Source organism: Balaenoptera borealis (genome assembly GCF_965194805.1).
Source record: "Balaenoptera borealis genome assembly, chromosome: 6".
NCBI lineage: Eukaryota > Metazoa > Chordata > Mammalia > Artiodactyla > Balaenopteridae > Balaenoptera > Balaenoptera borealis.
Window position 1 is genome coordinate 59,925,670 of NC_138863.1, and position 12,298 is coordinate 59,937,967.

General features: G+C 42.3%; 1 protein-coding gene across 4 annotated transcripts in view; it reads right to left on the minus strand.

The window, feature by feature from the left end:
- MAP3K20 (mitogen-activated protein kinase kinase kinase 20) overlaps positions 1-12,298 on the minus strand; it is a 185,843-nt gene that overhangs the window by 18,594 nt on the left and 154,951 nt on the right. For 3 of the 4 annotated variants that reach the window (XM_082397700.1, XM_082397698.1, XM_082397699.1), the window contains exons 15-16: positions 9,100-9,162; positions 8,033-8,125 (exon numbers count right to left, since the gene is read on the minus strand). In XM_082397700.1, coding sequence (XP_082253826.1) covers positions 8,033-8,125; positions 9,100-9,162 — 156 coding nt within the window. The remainder of the gene's footprint in view (positions 1-8,032; positions 8,126-9,099; positions 9,163-12,298) is intronic. The other variant, XM_082397701.1, reaches the window with a different exon arrangement.

Genomic DNA, 12,298 nt, shown 5'->3' on the forward strand with positions numbered 1-12,298 from the left:
TGAACGCAGGCATTATATTGTCTTTGAGATGTGCAGCTGCTTCCATGACACTGCCAGTATATAAAAACATGACGCCAGTTTGTTTTATTTAGTGCTAAACCTTCCAGTTTGTAAAAACAAGGCTGACACAGAGCCTGACATGAGGCAGTGAAAATAATTAGCTCTCATTTTCTCAGCCTCCTATTTCCTTCTCCCTGCTGTGTTCTCTTTCCACTAAACCACCACATGTCAGTCGAAATGGGAGGCAATTAGTGGGCTCATTTCAGTCCCCACAACTGTGCTGAAAAGAAAGTATTTATGATGGCACAATGAACAGCTGAAAGATTAAATAACATTTGCCTTTTGAAAAGAAAATGACTTCTAGCTAAATGGGCAATTTTTGATTATTCTCAAACAAGCTTAGAGTAGTTGGTTTTTAAAATACAAGAAAGGAAAATGAGTCATTTTTAGGTGAAAGAATCAAATAAAACTTGACACAGTAATGCAAATAACTGATGTTTTATTGCAAAATATGTAAATGCGTTATACCCTTAACAATGGCTTGTGTCTAAGGTCAGGGCAGACTGGTGCCAACTAGACACCAGTGGAGATAAGGTGGTTCTATTGCCTTCTGGGGGCTTGTTATTTGAGTTATGCTTGAAAAAAGGACTTTAGGGATGATGTTAAAATAAAGTGAAACAAATCAAGTGAGATACACTTTCATATGATGCATCACACACTTGACTACCTGAAATGGTTCTGATGTTAGTTGACATGTTTGGAAAGGGCTTTTTTACTTATTTATTTTTAAACTGTATTTGAAATTGGGGGGTACAAGGTATTCATCTTGGAGAAAAAGAATAGTAGGTCTTCCTCTTGATTTTTGAATAAATAAGAATCTATTCTATCTCAGACTGGGTTTCTTAACCAATATAGAAAGTGGTCTCGCTTACCTAATTACTGCTTAAATGTTTTTAATACTGGGAAATGGGCTGCAAATAAACTTTCACCCAGGACCCTCAAAATACAAAAACAGCTCTGCTACCTACTAAGTTCTCCTCCTACCTCCCATGTCTCCAGAAATGACTCTAAGAAATACAATTTTTGTTTCTTTTTTTTAGAAATAGAGTTTTTGGGAAAAAAACCCTAAACTGTCCTAGTTAGCAGGCCTTGTTTATTCTCAATCCAAATCCTAATGTTGATGTGGTTGTCACACATCTTTGCTTTCCTAACATAATGCTTTTAATTTCATTCCAAATAATCTGTTCTTTTACAGTTGATTATTTCCAAGATCTAATTTTTGGTTCAGAATACACAAGTCACTGTGAGTTATCAAGGCCTTCTCTCTGCAGAACTTACAGTGATTCTCAGAGACTTTTCAAAACCTGCTTCTAAAAGCAAAGATCTCTGTTATGATCAACAACTGTGCCTGTCATCATAAAGTTGCCAGTGATGGCTGTTACAACCGTTTTAAAAGGCAGTCACAAATTTAAGTTCTGTTTCTCTGTTTGTATAATTATATTCTTACTTCCTACAAACTCAAATCCTAACTTGTGATTCATACACTGTGGTCAGTGTAGCTGTATGAGCCAATAGCCACCCAAGGGGATCTAAGCCAACAATGGGTTCATTGGGAGCCTGGAACACTCTCTGAGCTAACTCCGCATTTTAATATAGCTGGAAACCAGCAATAATGTGTTTGCAATTTATTTAAACGTATGTTTCGTCAGGTATACTTCCTTGCTACTCATGATTTTGAAAAGAATTCATAATCTTGATTAAGAAGACTAAGAGTGATCCAATCCGTGCTGGAGCCAGCCCTCATGAGCTGATTGCTTTCATCTCTTCCCAACTTCAAGTTCGGTGATGTCACATTGGCAATTTGAAATTGGCCACGGTAGGAGTATTGACGACATGGAAAGCTGCAAACACTACAAGTCAGGGCTGTTTCCCCAGTTATTAGACATTTTTCTGGCAGGCCATTTCTACACATGACTATCAACCCATCAGCAAGGATGTACTGGACGCCTCTCCCAGTTTTGTTTTAGTTCCATAAGAGGCTGCCTGACCTGTTTGACGAAGCACATCGCCAACGCGAATTAGAAATCAGCAGCAAGTCATGTAGTCAAATTCTGAAGTGCATTTGCTCCTTTGCTGTCAATTAAAATTTGTATTTCTTACAGAACCCTACCACTGCAAGCTTATATACCGAGGCACACAAACACATGTGTATGTACGTGTATCTTTCCCCCCAAAAATAGTTGGTCATGGGAAATAAACTTCCCTACACTGAATTTTTCATAAACGCAAGACATATCAAAGTAAGGCAAAGCACTGCCTTTTAGTTCTTCCGAAATGTACAAAAGGTGTTGACTTTTTACTTCCTTACAAAATCCTTTGTGCCCTGTTATTTTATTCATGTTTATCTAACCATTTATAAAAACTCCACAATAGGAAAAAAAGCCCTATTTGGCAGTTTTTAATATTTATAGTGCTTTGAGAAAGGGCCTGGAGATTCAATTAAGTTTATTAAATGCCACATTTTATAAGCAATCTAATAAAGACGTACAAGCACAATAGTAAGTGGGAAGTATTTGTGAAAAGCAGCATTTATAACCTATAGCTGAAACAACTGGAGAAGCAGAACTATTGACTGAATTTCTTCGGGTGGGGAGTGGGAGAAGGGGGCCAGGTGCAACAGTGACGGGCGTCAGGAGGGAGGCGAGGGGGATGGAAAAGGCTTCTATTCCGATGGGGGCAGTTAGTGCTGCTTCCACCCCTTCCAAACGTCCCTCTTATTTTCTCTACCTGGTTCGCTTGCCCCTTCAAAACGCCTGTCGAAAGGAAATCAGAAGAGATGGTCATCTGGAGGGAGGTGGCTGGAGTCTGGGAGCCAGTCTCTAGTTAAGGGTCCACTGGAGACAGGGTGTCGTTTCCCAGGCTTCTCCCCTAAGCTCATCTCTTCTCTACAGCTGGTGACCCACTTAGAACCAAGGGAGCCCAGCTTCAATCAGGTTTCCTTGCCTCACTGGGGAGAAAAGGGACTAAGGACACGAGAGAAAAGTCTGTGACTGTCCAGCACACACAAGGAATGAACAGCTTCTCGGAGAGTTCCCTCCTAACTCTGCTTTTGAATTTTTATGACACAAAGTCTCAAAAGGATCTCAACGGGTGAGAAAACTCCTGGGTGAGTTGATAGTTTATTCCTTGGCAATTTGAGAATCAAATGTTCCTGACTGGTGAGCTTATAAGAGATATAATAATAAACTCTATGCAGCTGCATATTTCAATAAAAAAGGGTGGTCGCCACCCTGGGGAGTGCATGAAGCTGCCTGAGATTCTGGAAGCCGCTTTCCTTCTGTAGCAAGTCCAAGGCCTTAGATTACAAAATGCAAGGCACTTTCCACATGGAACAAAAATAGTGGTGGTTTAGTATTAACTGACCAAAAAAAGTGTTTGCCTTTTTATTACCAATACACCTATTTTGGGGGATGATGATACTTTTCAAAAAGAAGCAGTATGACACCATGGTTGAGCCCTTGGGCTGGACCTGCCCCTAACCAGGTAGGGACTCTGGGGGAGGAACTTTCCCTCTCCCCTCCTCAGTTTCCTCCTGGGCCTGATACAGGGGTACTGCTCCCTATGACGGTGGGTTGTAACAATTACACCAGAAAAATGTTTGCAAAGCGCTTGCCACAATGTCTGGCTGAGGTATGAAATAATAATAATTATCATAAGCATTTCAAGCCCTTCGCCCAGGAAACGTGAGCTGAGAAAGACCCAATTTCTGCCAATACCACTGTCAACTTGGAGGCTGCCTCAATGTACATTGTTATTCAAATTAATAATTAACTATACTCTTTAGAAATGGGTCAGGTAAATGGGTAAAACTCATTCTCAACTTCTTATTAATTTAAATTTTCAGGGAACCCTTTCGTCCAATTATTTCCCCTGCCAGGTTGTCTCAAAAAAGGAAAGGAAAAAGGATGTTTGTTTCATTTGTGGATGAATTCTTGAATTCCATACGGTGCTGGTGTCTGGTGAGGGCCTGGTCATCCCGAGGGGTTGGGGGTGGCAGCAGAGACTGAGATCACGGGCAGGGGGTCACGCAGGTGCTCTGGACTACTGGAGCAGACACAGGCTCCCAGACGTGAAAGGCTTTCCTGGGTCTGGTGAATCAACCTCACTTATGTGCCATAATCCGTCTAGTTGTAAAATGAGGCTAAAAAAAGAATTTAATCTGAATTCTCTGACCATAAAGGTTGACAGGTCTTTCTTACAAGGAAAGGCTTTATTTTCTACATATATATTTGTATGTTTGTGGATAAGGTCACATTTCCATTATTTCCTCTTAGTAGGCCAGTTACTGAAACAACAAACCAGTTTTAAGTGGTAGCTAACTGATGGTCCTTTTCAGAGGCAATGGGAAAACACAGCTACTATGTGCATGATAAAGTCACTGTCATACATTATTCCCAATGGCTGCCATTAGAATATATCTTTCATTTTAATTGTAAAAGAAAAGGTGAAATGGTCAAGCAAATCTCCCTGATACACAAACTCAGGTTTGGAGAGAACTTCCAAAACCCCAGTGTTCTCGTGTAACTTATTCTAGTCATGGAGACGGGGTAAAGGCTTCATCTTTTCTGTGAAGATGGGCTTATGGGAACTCAGTTAATTGGGATTTTGAGGATGACCTTTTTTCTTGGGTTCTACCTTGAAGGGTCAAGGTAAAAAGGTTTTCATGTGGGGAATTTAAATTTCAATTTAAAGCACATTTGTGAGAAGATATTTCATAATGTTAGGATATAGTCTGACATAATTGGGTAGTTTAGACCTGGACAATAATTTACTCTAGGATTATTTTGTGGAAGTTTCCAGATGACTTAAATATCTTGGGCCAGGTATGAGAGCTTAGCACATGTTTAATATATAGGTGATGATGAAGATGTAATTTCTGGTCTCAGCTCCGTCCTCTTACCCTAGGCTGGTAACACACTTTCTCTAATCAAGGATGACAATACCATGTGCCTTATGCATCTCACAGAAATGCCAAGGGGGATAAATGAGATGACATGTATGAAATAACTTGAGCTCTTCAGAAAGAAGGACTCTCTAAGCATAAGTTTTAAAACATTATATTCAGAAAATTATTTGCAAACGACCATGAGCCTCTTCGAGCCCATATTCAAAACTCATCCCTTCCAAAAAAGCTTTTCCTGGGAATTCCCTGGTGGTCAGGACTCCGCACTTTCACTGCTGAGGGCCCAGGTTCAATCCCTGGTCGGGGAAGTAAGATCCTGAGAGCCGCGCGGCGTGGCCAAAAACTTTTTAAAACTTTAAAAGAAAAGAAAAAAAAGCTTTTCCTGATTAACCTCACCCATTCCCGTCACTTCTTTATACTTTTAGCACCTTGGCGTTAGTTACATCCGCATTGTATATTTCACTTTTGATCTATTGCATTATAATGTCATCTATCCAGCTGCTCACCCTAGAAACTGGGTGCCATCCTGGTTCCTCCCTATCACCCCAACTCCAGCTAGTGACACAGTCTGATCAGTTCGGTCTGATCAGTTCCGTCTCAGTGTCCCTGGACACAGGGCACTTCCATGGCACTGCACAGCCTCAGCTCCTTGTCCCTTTTCACCTGGCTGTCTGCACTGCCCCACACAGGACTGTATCACTCTCTCCCGAGCCCTTTCCAATTCATCCTTCTCTGTGCTTTTGAGAGATCTTTTTAAAACGCAAATAGAATCCTCTCTACTCCCTGCTTAAAACGCTTCAAAGTCCTTAGCTCAGCACATAAAGCAGTTCTTTTTCTGGTCTCCAGCCACCATTCTGGCCTTAACTCTCCCCACACTATTCCACCTGCTCCATGTTAAGTCGCCCCAGAGGCAGCGATGCTTGAGTTGAGTTGTGAGGTCCTATAGAAATCAGTCCAAAGAAGAGGTGCCTGTGTTTTCCTGGCTTCTGAGCTTTTGCACATGCTGTTCCTTTTGCCTTCAATGTCTTCTCCCTACCTAATAATTCCTGATGGTTTTCAAATTTTCGTTCAAGTATCACCTCTACCACGAAGACATCAAGATCCTCTTCTGACCCCTTTCTGCATCACTTTCAGTGCTCATCCACTGTGCTTTCATTGAATGATGTGCATGATGTTGTAAAAAATGCATCATTCTGTATTAAAACCATTCATTGATCTTGTCTATTTCTTCCCATAAAATATGGGTTCCTTGCAAGGCAGTACTATACTCTTTTACTTTGCATTCTGAGCATCTAGCATTGAGCCAGACACACAGTATGTCCTCAGTAAATTTCTGCTGAGTGAATGGATGAAATTATTACTCTGCATGGGTGACCAAGGATTAGCAGATAGTCAAAAGTTGCAGTGACTTTAGGCCCTGTGGATAACCAATGACTCAAGAAGTCTATACCATCATGGTCAAAACCAGACCACTATATTTGGTCTCCAATATCATTTATAGCTTCTGATTTTTACTAACTATATATATATATTTCAGTTTTCCACATTAACAAGTCATTTCTTTGTTAATTGAAAATAATTTTCTTGGTTGAGATTACTCCTGACAAGTCTTTTTCAGGAAAATTCTTCCCTCTTCTTTTACCCCCTCCAAGCCATAAAAATGTTTAAACACAGAGTACTCATAAATAAAGTGCCATAGAGTGGAGCATACCAAAGAAGGCAAATTAAAATGTGCTATTTATTTACCATCAGATGGACCTGGGGTGCCCACAGCTACAGAATCTCAGGATTGGAAGGGCCCTTGCTTATTGTTGGAGAGGAACTTACTCTCCCCTTTCTGGCAGGTGCTTCTAACAACAGGAATGAATAGACAGTGACCTGTTCACAGAGGGAAAAGAAAAGTGTTCCTATACCAGACACCTAGAGTCAGAGCAGCTTTCACTCAACCAAGTTCTGTGGCCCAAACAAGGGAGGTTAAGATTTCCATTCAGCAAGAGCATCAATATACCTGCAGTGGTGCAGGTAAAACACTCTGTCCAGTGTCCAGAAAGCATCTTTTGAAGACCCTGGTAAAACTAACCCCTTGCAACTATTTCCAATCATTCCCAAGTGCTGGTTTCCAGGAATGACCTGGGGTAAGCATGGTTTAATTAGTGAGGACCGGTGGGCCAGCTGAGCCCCACCAGCTCTCCCAGAGCAACGGGCTCACGTTGTGAGGAGTTGTTTTTACAAGGTCTCTTTGCAGCATCAAAGGAAAGGTACCAATAGTGCAGTAGTTAAGAGTTTGGTTCTGGGGTCAGAGAGGCCTGCGTCAGATCCGTCTTCTGCTACTTGCTAGCCATGTAACCCTTGGACAAGTTACTTGGCCTTTCAGAGCCGTAGTCTCCTTATTTGTAAAATGGGGGAAAATAGCACCTACACCTGAGTCCTGTATGCCTGGAACACGAGTGGTCAATTAACAGACGTGATCACTATTACTGGCTATTCATAGTAATCCAAAGTAACACAAACCTATTATGATTCCAATTCATATGACACCTAGCCCACGTAATTTGCCCAGACTCTAAACATAACATAAAGTAGCAGCCTGACTGAATGAGATTTGGTCAAATGTCCTGCCACCCCATTTAGCGCTGATAATCTGGGTTTCCATTTTGCCTACAGTTCCATTCTTGCTGTTGTTCTACTCTCGATATTATAAAAGTGATTCCCCTTAAAAAACAAAGAAACTGGAATCAGGAAGCTGTGACGCCAAGAAGCATAAACAATTACTCTAGTGTCCGTGCCCCCGACCTTAACGCTCCCCACTGCCCCCCACGGTTTGCAGTGCGTTTCCTTGAGGGTTTGGGTGGCCTCACACAGGGGTCTTCAGCTGAATGAGAAAGATTCCTAGATTGGCTTACAGAGGCAGCTGGCAGCCTTTCAATTAAATTCTATTTTATAAAGTCTATAAATTTACTCAGAATCATGTTACCAGCTGGTAGGGGGTATATAAAACCACAGAGTTCCAGGAGAGAAAAAGAGTAAATTAGACTGAAATTTATCCAAAGGATTTAAAATATGATTTACCTGTAGGCCAGTCCCTGGTTTCAAGTGAAAACCAAAAACAAGTTCAAGGTGCACTATTTTTTCCTCATTTTCTTCAGGTTCACCTACTGAGTCCTGAAACAGAAAACTAAGCACTGTTTATACTACATAGTGTTTTTACTTTTACTTCTCATGTAAAGGAGATGATTTCCCAGCATTAGTTTTTCCATTCTAATCTATTGCTTAATTTTTGGTTATTTTGGATTACACGACAAATTCCATTTACTAAAAGCAAGAGAAATGACATATTAAGCCTTTGAGAACTTTGCCAAATGATTTGTCTCATGCACTACAAACTGAATGTCACCATCTTACATTTTTCACAATGCATCTTGCGTTGTGCAATTTTACCCTAGAAATGCACTTCGTCCCTGGAGATGCACAGAGACTTCACCTTGAGAGTTTCACAACACTCAAGATATTTACACCCTATTCCCAAAGAAGAATTATGCAGTTCCTAGAGCATCTGTGGATAGAGGGCCAAGCAGAGGAACAAATGAATCTTCGTGGGCTTAGAGATGGAAAACCAGAGTTGTTAGTGAATGAGAAGAGTTCTGTATATTGTTTGCAAGTATCTACTAATCTTATAACAAACTATGCCATATACCTTTAGACTATATTCAAAATAATATGTTAAATATATTAATATCTTATTCAAACAATAAAACTCCTACCCCTCAATGCAAGTGGTAATCCAGAGCTTAGCGTGTGCACTCCTTCAGCGGCTTCCATGTCGGACAAAGGTCTCCCGAGCCAGGTGGGAGGCCAGAGGTCCTCACCTACAATGTTAGCACTTATATGCCCTAGCCACTAAGGTGACATGTGTTGTTCTTATCATGACCGTATTGTTAATATTTCAACTTGCAGGGAACAAGGTTGCTCCATTTATGCACATCCTCAGCTTCACTCAAAGGGCCTTTTGTTGGACAGATATGATGAAATTTCACTTCAAACAACGGTTCCCGACATTGGCAAATTTAGGTGTGGATATGGCTGGTGCATATGTCAATAAAAGTAGCGTATTCTCAGTAAGAAAAAACCTTCCTTACCTTAATTAGTGGTGGGAAGTGAAACAAGTTTAGGTAATCGTGGGTTAACTTCTCAATGGCTGACTGTAAAAAAAAAAAAAACACAAGAAACCCACGTGACTTTATTAATGATCCGATAATGCCAAGAAAGGATTAAAATTATTGTGCACATATAAAGGCATTCTTTATTTACGTAGTTCACAAAATACCTTGGGGATGTTAATATCCAACATCTATTGAGAATAAACCTGGTTGTTCAAAGTATTATAGGTAGTTTATAATTATTTAATGGAACAGGAAGATATTTTAAAGATGTTTAATCTCAGGGTAAAAAATAAATAAAACCATTCTTCAAATACCGGTAGAGTATAGTAGTGACAAGTTAATATTCTAGTGTACAGAATGCAGTTGTCACCCCGAGTAATTGTGGGAAAAACGACAAAGAACATGAATATATCACCAGAGGCTCTCATTAGGGCTGAAATCTCACTAAAGGGTTTATTGCACTGAAAGGGCTTTTCTGTGGGTTTGTGTCCAAAGCTCCCTCCCCCAGTGGAGGGCAAAGAACTCTTAAAGGAAAGGAGGACAATTTAAATTATGATTCTTGTTTATACTCATCAGGTATAATCCAGCTTTTCTGTGAACTGAGCATATCACATAGAGAGTGAAGAAGTACCGATGTGAGAAAAATTAGATGCATTTTTAAAAAAGTGAAATGAAAGCTGTTCACACATCATCCAATAATGAGCACTTATTGGATGTTAGGCTCTATTCCTTCTTCAAGGCTCCTCCACAGAGGGCTTCCAGGCTCGGGTGAGGAGAGAGCCAAGACAGGCTGAAAGGAACAACCAAGTAGCAAAGGGCAGGTGGACAGACGGTCCACTTTGCAGTTGTATAATCTACCATCTGTAGGCTGAGAGACTCACTCGTTGAGAAGGTGTACAGCAAGGCCCTGCCTTCCTCAGTGAGACAGCAGAGAATGGAGGGCACTTTCTCACCCTCAGGATGGGTGTGTGTGTGCGCGTGTGAAGAACGGTGACAAGGACCAGGCAGGCTCTTCCAGTCTGGAGGTCCCCTTGCAGCGTCCCATCCCGAATGGCCCAGCTTGAAGGATTCTTTATCCTCGTTGCCCCGAGAGTATATGCAGGGTGCTCCCAGAGTTCCCATGGTAAGGTCCGTTTCCATGACCTTTTCCCCTTACTCTCTCCCTCTCATGTAAGCTTATTTCCCAGGGCCCAGCTGAGTTTAAGAGAGTGTCAGCTGTGGGCCGAGCCCCCCACCCCTGCCCACCCCTGGGGTGGCCACTGTAATAGGGCCCTGGCTTTGGCAGAGGTGGAGGGCCCGCACGCCTGACTTTTGAGACCCAGCCCCCCAGGGACTGACTGTCTTTCTGTGCACACACAGACTCTTCCAGGAGGGAGTCTCTGGTCCCCGCAGATGCTGGCTACGCCCCTCCTTTGGGGCTCAGGACAGACACTCCGCTCCCAAATGCCGAGACTCTGAATTAAGAGAAGTTGTATATACATGTTTTCTCTCTTTTCTGGGATGTAAATTCCTTAAGGGCAGGATTCTTTGTTTCTTCACAGGCCCAGGGCTGTGATCGGTAGGCATCCACTGGATTTGTTGAACAATAATCAGTAAGTTTGGACATTGCTTGCTCTAATGATACCAACCACCACAGAGGGGCACTTAGGCTGTCCCGGGCTGGGTCTGGGAATATTTAAATCACCGAGGCTGTTGAGGAGCTCGCCACCGCTTTTCCTCCTGACTCCCCCTTAAGGAACGAGAGTCCTATTTCAAAGGCAGGACAGGGAAAGGGGAGTTGGGAGCGTCTTTCTGGCATCTGCTAAATGGGACAAGATTTGCCAAATCTCTCTCTTTGAACCCTGAAACTTCTCTGTACCAGAGAAAAGAATTTTTCCTACTGTAGCCCATCTAAGCCAGCGTTGCTTTTCAGGACGGATTTGCCCACAGCCGGAGGTTGAGATTAAATTATTTACCATCATTTAAGATGTATGTTTATGCATGAGGTTTCCTGCCCATCTTGTGAGAGGGAGCAGGTGGTAGGTTAAGGCTAAGCCATCATCTAAAGGGTGCTGAGGGGCTGTAAGGATGTTCCTTATGTGGATCCAGGGCCCATAGGACAGAAGTGGATGTGTTCTCTTCGGACCTCAGGGAGGATTTCCCTGAAAAAGCCTGGTATCAGTAGCTCCAACTGAGGCAAAGGGGAAAGTTGTTGGCAAGTTGGTAGAGCCTTTGTCAAGATGTGGATTTGGATAAGAAGTTGCTTTTTCTACATTTCCTTCCCTTTTTTTAAAAAAAAATATTTATTTTATTTATCTATTTATTTTCGCCATGCCGGGTCTTAGTTGCGGCCTGCGGACTCATAGTTGGTGGCATGCATGCGGGATCTAGTTCCCCGACCAGGGATCGAACCCCGGGCCCCCTGCATGGGGAGCGCAGAGTCTTACCCACTGGACCCACCAGCGAAGTCCCTACATTTCCTTCTTTATTCTATTTGTCTTCTTTCTAACCTGTGCTCACCCTTCTATCTACCCACACTGGGGTTGAGGAGGTTTGGGGAGTAAACTAGATTTCATTGTAAGGTCTCTCTTGAAACAGACCTCTGATTAATAACAAGGTGCACACAGATGCCAGCAAGTGTTATTTGGTTTGAGTAACTAAAAAGCAAAACAAAACAAGGAGACAAAAAACCAGAACTGGTTGCTAAACTACAAAAAAGCAACAACAACAAAAACAGAGGTTTACCTTTGAAAGTGTTCAAGGGACTTCCCTGGTGGCGCAGTGGTTAAGAATCCTCCTGCCAATGCAGGGGACACGGGTTCGAGCCCTGGTCCGGGAGGATCCCACATGCCATGGAGCAACTAAGCCCGTGCGCCACAACGACTGAACCCATGTGCCACAACTACTGAAGCCTGCGTGCCTAGAGCCCGTGCTACACAACAAGAGAAGCCACCGCAATGAGAAGCCCGCGCACCGCAAGGAAGAGTAGCCCCTGCTCGCCGCAACTAGAGAAAGCCCGTGCACAGCAACGAAGACCCAACGCAGCCAAATAAATAAATAAATAGATTTATTAAGAAAAAGAGAAAAGAAAGCTTTCAAGACTGAAGTGCTGGGGGGAAATGTTAGGATTTCCTGAGAAAATGAGGGATAAGAATACACATAAGGTGGTGTCTGTTCTGGGTAAAATTCGGCAGAT